This window comes from Kogia breviceps, chromosome 5 (genome assembly GCF_026419965.1).
Source record: "Kogia breviceps isolate mKogBre1 chromosome 5, mKogBre1 haplotype 1, whole genome shotgun sequence".
Classification (NCBI taxonomy): domain Eukaryota; kingdom Metazoa; phylum Chordata; class Mammalia; order Artiodactyla; family Physeteridae; genus Kogia; species Kogia breviceps.
Genome location: NC_081314.1, coordinates 29,919,076 through 29,932,212, shown reverse-complemented (window position 1 = coordinate 29,932,212; position 13,137 = coordinate 29,919,076). Strand labels below are relative to the sequence as shown.

The following is a 13,137-nucleotide window of genomic DNA, read 5'->3' as shown; positions in this document are numbered from 1 at the left end:
CTCAGAAACAGGTGCTCCCTGTGTTGTTTTAACCTGGGGCCTAGCCTCCCTTGAGAGAGAGACAGAGACATGCATGGGCACGCACACACAAGGATTATTATTACCAAAATGAAGGCATAGGCATATGAGGAGCAGCCCCAGGTCACACAGCCTGCTGGTTACAGAGCCATTATTAGATCACAAGTCTTACTCCTGGGCTCCATCCACTGACCCCTGACTGCCTCCTCATATGTCCAGGCCTCTCTTCAGCTGGATTGCTGGCTAGAGCCCAGGCTAGACTGATAAAAGTGAATCAGATTTTTTATTTTTTAAAATTACTTTCTGTTTTACCTCTAAATGTAAGAAATTTATCTAATTTTGGAAGAAATTTTACCTTAAATATGTTTTTTCTTTTAAAAAACTATTGTTTCAGAATATATTTTATATGTGTGAATTAGTAAATGAAAAGATTGGGTGAAAGGAAGAAGGTTATCTGGATTTTTCTGTATAATCTAACTGGTATCAAATGGATACAACCAAGCTGTTTGGATGACCCTGCAGTTGATTTTTGCTTGCTGGTTTTCTTTTTGCTTTTAACGTATTGGAAATCTGATCACATTTCTGTTCTGGAAAGGTGAATCCAAATTCAGATATTTGATGTGACGTAGGTTCTGGCTGCTTGTTCTTCTTAAGGGAAAGCTCAGTTAATGTACATTTGACGGATTTGTGGGGGAAAAGGAGTCTAGTAAAGACAGTCTTTGATTTATACATGGGCATAACGACCTTGGGTTTTTCTAGATATGCTGCTAGCACTCAGGAGGCTTTCTTTGGGTGTCAGTTTGCAGTGGTCATCAGTGACATCATCCTCAAATTGCTGTCGTCTTCAGCTTCCACAGCAGTGCTTCTACCACAGGGTCTCCCGGTAGCCTGACTGCAGCAGTTGAGATGGCGCTGCTATTTTATGTTCTTTCTTGTTTTAATGATTAGGAAATAGTAAAGAAATTAATCTTTTCTTGGTGACTTAAGATCATTCTTTGGAATCACAAATATTATACTCTGCCAGGTAGAGAGCCTTTGATGATGCCACTGGAGCTGTTACATGTGGTTTTATTTCTCTCTAGGAAGACTATTTTGTGTTTTCAGTGGATAGGATTTCTTTCTTTTTCCGCCTTCTCTCCCTCCCCATCTTCCCCTTTCCCACTGTCTCCTCCTCCCCCTAGGTCTGTTCCCCTCCCCCTCTTCCTCCTCTCTGTCTCCCTCCATTCCCGACTCTCTCTCCCTCTCCCCTCCCCCATCTCCTTCTCTCTGTCCCTCCCCTCTCCTTCTCTTTCCTGTCTTCATCTCCTTTGTGGCTAGTTTTCAGCTGTTGGATTAGTTACTTTACTCTGGAAATGTCTTTTCCATTACTGGAATTACTTTGTAGTGTGTATATGAATATGTAGCTAATTGTGGAGCTCTGTGTGGAACAGAAGGCTGGTTACCTTCAGAGAGCTCACATGAGATGAGCTCTGGTAGCCTGGACGTCTGATGTGCACTGCCATGTTCATTGTTCTTAAGCCATTTTTCTTTGTGCAGCCAACTGCTGCTCTTATAATGGACCTTGCTATGCCATGTTTGTCTGTTAATATATAAAGCACGCACTAATTTACCCATGTGGACAGGGGAGATATTTGTTGTATTGTGCCCTTAGAGATAGCTCAGCCATTACTCACATACTTGACCTTTAATTTCCAAGGAATTAAAATATCTGATTAGTGTTACTAGAAGAAAGATGACTTAACACAATGAGTGTCTTCTGAGATAGGATATGATTAGATGTCTAAAATCCCATTGTGCTGATCTTCCTGCAGTTAAGTATCTTTAGAATCTTTAAAAAGAGCAAGCCAAATTTTTTATCAAGACTTTTATCAAGTCTACTAGTTGCAAGTGGCAACATGATGTGTCCTCGTTAAGCCACTACTGGATTATTTGTTATAGTCACTCATGTTTTTGATAAAATTAACTTTGATTTTGTTATTAAAAGTAAAGAGAAAGAAAGACGATTTAATTAATTAGTTAATTATTGTAACTTAAAATGGAAGAATGAAGCAAGCAGGGTTTTTTACTTTGGGCTGCCAAATGCACCATAAATGTTAGATTTTCTTCCTTCAGCTGTGTATCTGATAACCCATTTCCAAAAGAAAGACAGACTATATTCACCCTCTTCCTGCTTTCCAATTTTTTCTTTGCACTTGAAGCCAAATTCTTGGAGTGTTTTCTCATGACCACTCCTTTCATTTCCTCTTTGGTACATTTCACTTTTTGAATAGTAGTATTTCAGTTTCATTTCTGAATTAAAATATACACACCTTTAAAGGTATACAGCTTACAGCGCAGTTGCCTTTTTACCCTAGCTCCCCATCACATCATCCAATTCTTATTGCTCCCCACCACCAATGCAAACACATAGGCAACCGCTGTTAATGGCTTAGCTTTCCTCCCGGGTTTCCTTTTGCAAATGTAAATATAGATACTTAACTCTTCCTTTTTCTATGTAAAAGTAAAGAATATTATTCATACAGCTCTTACTTATTGCTGTTTTTACTTTTTGTTTCTCAGATCTTTATCAGCACGTAGAGATCATCCTCATTTTTTGTGACAGCCACATTCTATTTCCTTGTCCGTTAATGCCTTGAATCAGACTTCTGACCTTTCCCATTTGTTGGAGGCCCATTTTCAGGCCTCATTCTTCTCTACTTCTGTCTTTCCAGGATACTTGTGTCTTTTGAGTGTCTGTGTCACTACCCTTCAGGCCTTAATGCCAGGACCTGCCCTCCTACTGTGCACATAAATACAGAATCATAGAAAGAGGTACAGGGATTATAGAGAACCATTGAAATTCTCTATATGGGAGAGGGAAGGAGCCTCTTCACTGTCTCTAGGGCTCCAACTTTCTGACCCATGAACATTTCAAGTGTCTGTGCTCTTCTTACCCAAAACAAATGCTGACTTTATTGTGGTCAGAAAAGCCTCTTTTCACCATTTTGGTCTCCACAGAACCTGGCCGGTAGTTGTTCAGATGTTTATTACATGAATATACCACTGTCTCTGGCTGGGTTGGTTTTTGTTTTTTTTTTTTTTTTTTTTTTTTTTTATTTATTGGCTGTGTTGGGTCTTCATTGCTGCACGTGGGCTTTCACTGGTTATGGCGAGCGGGGGCTACTCTTTGTTGCGGTGTGCAGGCTTCCCATTGCAGTGGCTTCTCTTGTTGCGGAGCATGGGCTCTAGGCACCCGGGCTGCAGTAGTTTTGGCACGCGGGCTCAGTAGTTGTAGCTTGTGGGCTCCAGAGCGCAGGCTCAGTAGCTGTAGTGCACGGGCTTAGTTGCTCCGCAGCATGTGGCATCTTCCCAGACCAGGGCTTGAACCCGTGTCCCCTGCATTGGCAGGCGGATTCTTAACCATTGTACCACCAGGGAAGTCCCTCTGGCTGGTTCTTTAGTTTGCTGACTCCCTTTCTTTCTCCCACAGCTTTAAGCAATCTTGAAAGCTCTCCTGCTGGTTCATGATTCACTGTCTCTCCCCACACAGAGTTCAGCTTCAACTGCTGCACTTGTGGATGATTTCCTACACCTGCCTTTCATTCATTTTCTCTCACATTCAGACTTATAAAATCTACCTCTAATGTATCTGTGCTACATGTACTAGGTACATTGGTTTGTATGTTAATCTTTTTTGTTGGTTTTTTTGTTTGTTTGTTTGTTTTTTGACCGCGCCGTGCTGCATGTGAGATCTCAGTTCCCTGACTAGGGATTGAACCCATGCCCCCTGCGTTGGAAGCTCGGAGTGCTAACCACTGGACCACCAGGGAACTCCCCTGTTAATTTTTGTAACAAGATATTAGGGGATCTGGTTTATAGATGAAGAAATGTAGGTTCAGAGGGATCATACAGCTAGAGGTTATTCGGGCTGTAACTTGGAGTCACTGCACTTGATTATTACTTAGAACCTCACACTCAAAACACAATGTAAACATTATGATGTCTGAGTTCTATCCTTGGTTCTGCTGTACTTGACTCTGGTGGTGAGCTGCTTGCTTGTACCAGCATTTCATCATCTGGAAAGTATGGAGGTTGGACTAGGTTCCTAAAGCCTTTTCTCACTTAGCTAGTTATTATTATTCTAGATGTAAATCTAGGATTGCTGTTAGTGCAGGACCTGTTGCAAGTTCCTCTAGTCCTGAGAGTCAAGGTTGTTTCTCTCTATGTAGAGTGATCCCACAGTGTGCTGCTTCTGTTTGGTGGGGATTTAAGCACCAAATCAGTGGATTTTTACATAGGTGATAGATTTTTTTTCCTCCTCAAATTACATAATACACTTATTGTCTTACTAAATGGTATTTCCATTCTGTTAAGGAAAATTTGTGTCCATTGACTTAATGATTTTTAAACAAAAAATACATAGTTGATTTGTTTTAATTATTACTACTTTAGAACTTTAGGTATAACATGGAAAGACATGTGGGTTGGTTCATTTCCTTTCTGAATATTTTCCCCTAAGTTTATAGCCGTTGTATCCATTTATAAAATAACTTTATAGTACTAAAGTATTTTTACTCATTACTGGAGAACTATTTTGATATTACTATATTGCATTATAACATACATTCATTAGTAAAGAATTATAATGAAGACTTTGTAATGGTCTGCGTTTTATGTCTTAGTATTCTTATTCATGTATTTAAGTATTTGAGGTTTTTAACACACATTCTACATTGGGGTCTGATTTTCATTTTGGATATGCTCTGTATAAAGGTGGCTTTTCTAGACTATATATAAAATGATGTTTCTTTGATTTTTAATAAAAAAAGCTAATACCTTACTGGATAATTTTATCAATTAAAAAGAATAGTTTTGTTTGTAATTTAAGGGTGATTTATTAGCAGAAAGTATAAAAATGAAGTACTACATTTTTAATTGTTATTTATCCAATTTGGACTATATGTAACTAGTATTTCAGGACATTTATTTAAAATATTTTATGCAAAATATTTCAATCTATTTTTTTCTTCTTGTTGCAGGAGCTAGAGTTAATGCCAAAGACAACAAATGGTTGACACCTTTACACAGAGCAGTTGCATCTTGTAGTGAGGTATGAAATTTCTCTTAGTAAATATTTTGTATATAAAATCATTAAGTAGGCCTGCCTATGAGTTCGTATTCAAATTCTGTATTTTCAAAAAAGGAAAAAGCAACTGAAAATACCTAGACTGGTCACTTTACTTTGGAATTGGTTCAAACCAAGCTAATTGTTCCATTTTCCTTTTGTGACTAAGGCCTCTTGGAGAGTCTGAAGTGGCAGAGAATAGAAAACCCTCCTTCTGTACTTCTTACAGGAGAGCAGTTGTTTTTCTATCTTACAAGTTCCTCCTCAAGGCTTTTCTCTGCTGACTGGCTCACAACAGCCTAATAGACGTGTTGCAGGGGTTCTGCTGGCTGTCCTCAAGAAATGCTCTCAGCAGTGTGTAATGACTAAATGAAATATTGTTTAGGTAAACACTGAAAATCACTTTCAGGAACATCACTTGATCTCACATGTTGCCAGTTCTAAATACAGTCTTAAAATATGTTAGGTGTCTTATGAGGAAGAACAATTCCTTTTTATTTATAATCCTGTGTATCGTTTGACCTTCAAGATAACTGACATTTTGGGAGAAAGTTCATTTTTATATTTGTCATATCTTCTATTCCTCATAACATCCTTGTAGGATAGATATTTTAAGGAACTGTGTAGTTAATAATTTGCCAGAAACCACTCAGCTGTTGAGTAGCAGAGATGACACAAATACCTGGACCATCTTTTTTTCTGTCATTTTACTGCCTTTCTAAAATGGATTGGGTACTTTTTACAAAAGCATTGTGCCCAAAGCACCCCTTTTACCTATCTTACGATAGTTGAAAACATTTTTTAAATAATTTAAATATAAAAGGGTGGGACTGTATAAATTAATATTTTCTTCAGTTATTCAGATTGTGAGAGAGAGGGGGTAGCTCCTGCTTCTCCCCGTCTTGGGGCCAGATAGTTCTGGAGAGAGAAGGGGAACACGTGCCTTGGGGGGGTGTTTCCCCAAGAGAAACTGGGGGCACTCCTGTCTGTTCATTCTTCTTTGCATTCCTCATTGCGAAGTACACCTTGAACCCAAAACGAGAGTTGGGTGAGTGAAGAGGAGTGTAGGAGAAGGTGGCTGGAAGGGACTGAAATGCTGCGGTGTGACAGAAGAGGTCTGTTGACCATAAGCCTCTGGATTGGAGGGAGTGGGGGACGGTGGTCCTTGGTGGCTATAGCTGGTGATCTTTGGGACTTGGATCGGGAGACACTGGTTCAGATATCACCCGCCACTTTCTAGCTGTGTGATCTTGGGCAAATCTGGGAATTCTGAAAACTTAAGACCTATTAACCAAAATACTCTGAACTCTGAAATTCATGGTGATGTTTTTAAGTTTGTGGTTAGCCCTCTTGTAGTGAAGTTTCTTTAAATAAAGGCAGTTAAGGAGGATAAACATTGCCATCATGGCAACCTATTGATAAATTAGTCATACTTAGCTATTTTTTGGTATGACTCTTGGAAATATGACTATCAAATTTAGTGGAGTTTTGTCAAATTAAATCATCAGGAAGAACACTTTGTATATTTGTAGAGATTGTAAAACAGGCCAAAGATTCTTTTAAAAAAATAATCAATGTTAAAGGCAGATTGCAGGTTCCACCCAGAGACCTAACTGCTGATTTTTTTTTTTTTTTGCGGTACGTGGGCCTCTCACTGTTGTGGCCTCTCCCGCTGCGGAGCACAGGCTCCGGACGCGCAGGCCCAGCGGCCATGGCTCACGGGCTTAGTTGCTCCGCGGCATGTGGGATCCTCCCGGACCGGGGTACAAACCCGCGTGCCCTGCATAGTCAGGCGGACTCTCAACCACTGCGCCACCAGGGAAGCCCCAGCTGCTGATTTTTTTAAACTATGTACGTGGCTTGAACTTAAGGGCAAGCTGTAGATTAGAAAGCAACAGATCCTAATAAGTTTAAGTTTAAGCTTTTCAAACTAAAAAAAGTTTAGGCTTTTCATCCTAAAAACTACTAGGCTATGTAGTATTACTACTCTTCTGCAGGATTATGGGAAACAGCTATAAAATGTAACCATTCCATAAAAATATAACTTCTGTAAACCCTGGCCCTAAGGATTATTTTTCGTTTAAAAGGAAAATGCCATGATTAGGAAAACTGCTAGGAAACGTAGTCAAGGTTGTCAGTTTCACTAGTGTTCTTTTAATTATTCCTATCATATCCTAAGAGCAAAAGAGAGCTATACTTACATTACTTACTTCATTTAATAGAAAACATAACCACAAAGGGGTATATAAAAAGGCAAAATTTTAGGTAGCTTTTGGTTTATGTTTTTTAGTCCTTTTTTTTTTTTTTTTTTTTTTTGGTGGTACGCGGGCCTCTCACTGCTGTGGCCTTTCCCGTTGCGGAGCACAGGCTCCGGATGCGCAGGCCCAGCGGCCATGGCTCACAGGCCCAGCCGCTCCGCGGCACGCGGGATCCTCCCGGACCGGGGCCCAAACCCATATCCCCTGCATCGGCAGGCGGACTCTCAACCACTGCGCCACCGGGGAAGCCCTGGTTTATGTTTTTGAGATACCATGAGAGAAGTAAGCTCTACAGAAGATGATTAGAGTGACTATTTTCACTTCTGCCAAGGACAGAGATGACTAGCATCACTGAAGATGCAGAGTAAGGAAGTTAACTCCTCACAGACAGTGGATGTCTTAAGGCTTAATTCCCTCACTGAACTTGGGTTTAGAAAGACTGCTTCGGGTTAACTATACCAAGTTCCCCAGCTCTCCTTCCGTGACATGGTTTCCATGCACCTGGTCATATTGCCTGGCTGCCTCATCTTTTCTCCACCACTGGTTTGTGACTGTCAGTCTTGAAGTGTAGCATCCAATCTAGCTCTCCATAAATGCTGAGTATTCTTCTGAATAAATCAATTTCTGAATATTAGGGCTTTTTGAGAGCGAGAGAGAGAGAGAGAGAGAGAGAGAGAGAGAGAGAGAGAGAGAGAGTGTGTGTGTGTGTGTGTGTGTGTGTGTGTGTGTGTGTGTGTGTGTTATTTATTTATTTATCTATCTGTCTATCCATCCACATCACACTGGATCCTCTGAAGGATATGCATTTATTTTTTTTAACCTAACTCAGGAATTAACATTTTAGTTCTATCAAGATAACTGAGTTTAAAATATATTATCATGTGAGATATTAGTGGTTCATCCAAACATTGTGTTTATTTGGAATGCCTTAGCCCTTCTTTTCCCTGTGCCTGACCCTAAGCTATGAATAAATACTCTTTGGATATAATTAGTTAACCTTTTGTTATTACCCCACCCCATATTTCTTAATCTTATTTAAATCAGTGTCATAGGATATTACTTGTTTGTTTGAAGTCAAGGCACACCTGCAGCATTTCTTACACATGCATACCCTCTAATAATGGAAAAATTGGGATCAAGGTTACTATGGTAATTTTGTCATTAGTAAAACTATGTCTATCCTTGGTTATCCCTACATTTTTTTTCTAAATGCTTGTAATGTGTTGCTAATAAAATCTAGAATTTTACTAGGGTAAGACATCAGGTTCATTGGTTTGTAATTTCTAGAAATTTACCCTTTAAAAAATTTTTTTGGTTTTTGTTTTTGAATCTCCTGTCTTTTAGAGAGTTCTTCAGTTTTCTCTAAATTTTCGAAGATCACTGCTTTTGTGATGTGGCACTGACGTATATTATTCTGAGTAGTAAATGATGGATGTATTAGTCAGCTCGGCTGCCATAACAAAATACCATAGGCTGGGTGGCTTAAACAACAGAAATGTTTTTTCTCACAGTCTGGAGGCTGGAAGTCTCAGATGAAGGTCCAGCAGGGTCAGTTTCTGATAAGGACTCTCTTCCTGGCTTGCAGATGGCTTCCTTCTCATTGTGTCCTCACATTTGGTGGGGGGGGGGGAATCTCTCTCTCCCTCTTCCTCGTCTTAGAAGGCCATCAGTCTGATCAGGTTAGGGTCTCTCCCTTATCATCTCATTTAACTTTACTGCTTTGTGGTGGGGGGTGGTTAGGGCTTCGACATGAGTTGTGGGGTACACAATTAAGTGTTCCCAGCAGTGGACCCAGGGTTCAAACAGTCTTAGTCGTTGTGTTTACAGCCTTCTTTAGGTGCCATCTTACCCACCCTCAACCATAAACTGGATTTATTCTTGTTTTTCTGTGAAATGAAAGTATAGCTTTGATTTTTCTGTTCTTGCTGATGGCACATAAGTATTCCACACACTTTTCAGAAACTTAAAGGTATGCGTTGTGAATTCCAGTTGGAAATAATTAAGGCAAGCCTGGCATCTATAGTATGCTGTATTTGCCCAATTTATCCAATTATCAATTCTTCATTTTGTTTTTAATTATTTTCTAGTACATCTATTTCCCAGGGTGGTATTAGTGTTACTCCCTAAGTCACAAAATACCCTTCTTGAGGATGAAGATTGAGAATCCTGACAGTGTTTGTACTTTGTTCTCCTTGATTCTGAGTACATATTCCTCTGTGTATCTTTTTCCCTATATTCCTTTTTCTTAATTGAAATATAATTTACAGTAAAATGCACAGATTTTAAGTGTATAGTGTTGAGTTTTGGCAAATGTATACACCCATGTAACCTTTCTCCCAATCTAGATTTAGAAGATTCCATCACTCCAGCAAGTTCCCTCATGTCCCTTTTCAGTCAGTCCCTCCTGTCCCCAGAGGCACCTCTCAATTGCCTGTTCTAGAATTGCCTGTTCTAGAATTTTACAAAAATGGAATCATGCAGTATGTACTCTTATGTCTTGACTTCTTTTGAGATTAGTCATATTGTTGTGTACATTAGTGGTTCATTTCTTTTTACTGCCGAGTAGTGTTTCCTGTATGGATGTACAACAGTTTATCTGTTTTCCTGTAGGTGGACATTTACATTTCTTGGTTTTGGCTCTTATGAATAAATAAAATAAAAAATAAAATAAATAAATAAAAACATTCTTAGATGGGTCTTGTTAAAATTTCTCTTGGGTAACTAGCTGGATTGGAATTGTGGGGTCACAGGGCAGGCCTCCATATGTCTTTACTTAGCTACTCAGCAGGTCGATAGATTGATGGGTGTCTCTCCCGTCTTTTGCCAGCCTTGTGCTGGTTCCCATATTTCAGCAGTTCTGATTACTTTTTATTTCAAAGGTTATGTGCAAATCATGAATAATAGTATTTTGCTTGGTCTTCCTTGCTACTTTGCATAGTTACAGTTATTTTAATCTTTTGAAGAATCTTATGTACATTAGGTTTTTTTGCTTCATAGCAGACTTGAGGTGAGTGATGGACAGGTGCTCTTTCCCATCTTTACTGATAAGAAAACCAAGGGTCAGTTTTACTAGACTTGAATAGTTATACCTTGTAAATGACAGAACTGAGGTGATTTGGTTCTGGTCCTTTTCATTTCATATGTAGTTTGTTGTTCATCTGCCAAAAATAGGATTATCACTGTAAGGAGAAAAATTTTGCTACGTTTAGTTCTGATTATATTGCTTAATATTGATGGCATACTGGATTCCTTTTGACTTTGCCATGAGTCCAGTTTATGGATGTTTTGTGACGTTTTTCTTGTGCTTCTGGGAGACCAATCCCTTTGAATAGTAAACTTTAATTTGCCTTGTTAACACCAACTTTCCCACCAGGTAGCATCACAACAAAGACTTCCCTCCCTCCCTCCCTCTCTTTCACTCTCTCTCTCTAATGAATTAGATCCTAGTGATTTTTCATTTTGTAAAATATAGCATGTGGAATACTTTGGGAAATAGTATGTTTAAATTTTTATATATTTAATGGCAAAGTGATAAATCTACTTTTCAAAGCTTTGAAAGTATAAATTAATTGTATCTCACCATCTAGAAAAGCAAGATTAGTAATGAATGTTTTTGAAGAATATTTGTCAGTATTTCTTGTACATTTTGATAGAGACTGATTGTTGGGCCTTTAATTGGAGGATAGAGAAAGGGAATGTTTTATTTTGATGTATCTTGCATGGCTCTGAGTACTGCTATTTTGTTCAAGCTATTTTGTTTTCTGGCTTGTTTATAGCAGGTTCTGCCAGAACTATTTTTATTTTCTCAAGAAATTTTATTTCCTTCATGTGTGTACAATTTCTAAAGCTGTTAACTCATTTGTCTTGTATATCTTCATATGTTTTAGGAAGCAGTTCAGGTACTTTTGAAGCATTCTGCAGATGTTAATGCTCGAGACAAAAACTGGCAAACCCCTTTACACATAGCGGCTGCTAATAAAGCTGTAAAGTGTGCGGAAGCTTTGGTCCCTCTGCTGAGTAATGTAAACGTGTCCGATCGAGCGGGGAGAACTGCACTGCATCATGCAGCTTTCAGTGGACACGGGGAGGTAAGTGGTATTCAGTTAAGACAGTGATTCTCTCTCCCTGTGTGTGTGCCCGCCCCCCATTATTAATGAACTTGCCTATTTTGCTCATTTTTATCTAATTTTGCCTTTTTCAAACCCTCAGACTTCTTTTCATGATAATTCATGATATAACTTTCTCAAATTTAGAACTTTATTTATCAGATACAGCCCCTGCACTTGAATTTCATGGTCAGCCTGGGGAGACAAAGGACAACACTGCCAACTGTAACACAACGTGAAAAGTATGTTCTGTCATTGCAGGAAAAAATGTATAGGAAGGTGGAACAGTTTCATTGTTCTCCCAGGAAGATGGTAGCAAAGGAAGATGGAGTGTAGAAAACATTTTCTTATAGTTTATTTTGAACATTTAGTCAAGAATTCTTTGATGACAGACCATCAAAACAATTTAAGAAAATTAGTATTTAGTTATCTTATACAAGGAGCATTGGTTAATGTTAGGTGTGCCATAGCAAAGATTGGGGTTTATGTATGTACATGGAAGACTTAGGAAAGAATGAGACTCAGAGTTAGAAGGACTTTGAGGGCAGCTTGTTCAGTCCTTCATTTTTGTTGCAGACACAGAAACTCAAAAGAGCTAAAAATGGTGGTCCTACCGTATAGCAGAGTGAACTATATTCAATATCAATTCTTTGCCTGTAGTAGAAAAGAATCTGGAAGAAATATATGTATATATAAAACTGAATCACTTTGCTATGTACCTGAAACATTGTAAATCAACTATACTTCAATTTTTTTTTAAAAAAAAGAGATAACGTGACATTCCCAAGAGTCCATGGCTGAGGGCTAGTGCTGCAGTGCTGTTTTCACTGTTCTTCTCGCCTTTTGCAACATAAAGAATTCTTGTCTCTACTGCAGTTCAGGTCACTAGATGAGTCTCTTTTTGACATCTGGAATGCCCTTTCTAATGGGGAAACTATTGTAAATATGCTTGGACATAATGGAAATGACTTTTTTTTGGTACATTATGAGGTAAGTAGACTGTGCAGTGACCTTCAGGTCTAATCATATTATGGACACTGCATCTGTGTTTGAATTAAATTTAAGACATTTCTGTGATCAGAATGCACTTTGAATTTTAATGGCTATAAAAGGAATAAAACCTGTTGTTAAATACTCTCCCTTTAGACTTTGCAGATTTGTGCTTAGTTGTTCATAAAATACCAGGACACAAAGTGGCATCTTTAAAAAGATTCTGATGCCTGACTTCAGTAACCACCATAGTGAAACCTTTTTTCGTATATTGTCCTGTTGTTTATTAAATTATGTTAAAGCATCTTCAGTATATAGTCTCATCTTTCCTTTCTACAAATGCAGAAATTCGGTGCCAGAGAGCTTGAGATGAGTAGTCTTCACGATGGATATTCATGAACAGTTCTGCTTCTGAATGTTGATGAAACTGTTTATTTTTATTCCAGATGGTCAAACTACTCTTGTCTAGAGGTGCCAATATTAATGCTTTTGACAAGAAAGATAGACGTGCTATCCACTGGGCAGCATATATGGGTATGTGTTTTTTAAATTTATTTTTTGACATTAAGTATTAAGGAAAAGTTGGACATTTCGTTCTTGCATTTGGTATAACATGTCTTTTAGGATAGTGAGAAGTTGCACCATATCTGAGTTTGCTGCC

The 13,137-nt window shown here is 38.6% G+C and overlaps 1 protein-coding gene across 8 annotated transcripts in view; it reads left to right on the top strand.

The window, feature by feature from the left end:
- ANKRD28 (ankyrin repeat domain 28) overlaps positions 1 to 13,137 on the top strand; it is a 177,374-nt gene that overhangs the window by 113,831 nt on the left and 50,406 nt on the right. For 6 of the 8 annotated variants that reach the window (XM_059065502.2, XM_067033817.1, XM_067033816.1 and 3 more), the window contains 3 exons: positions 5,037 to 5,107; positions 11,268 to 11,468; positions 12,923 to 13,010. In XM_059065502.2, the coding sequence (XP_058921485.1) occupies positions 5,037 to 5,107; positions 11,268 to 11,468; positions 12,923 to 13,010 (360 nt within the window). The remainder of the gene's footprint in view (positions 1 to 5,036; positions 5,108 to 11,267; positions 11,469 to 12,922; positions 13,011 to 13,137) is intronic. The other 2 variants (XM_067033818.1, XM_067033819.1) reach the window with 1 other exon arrangement.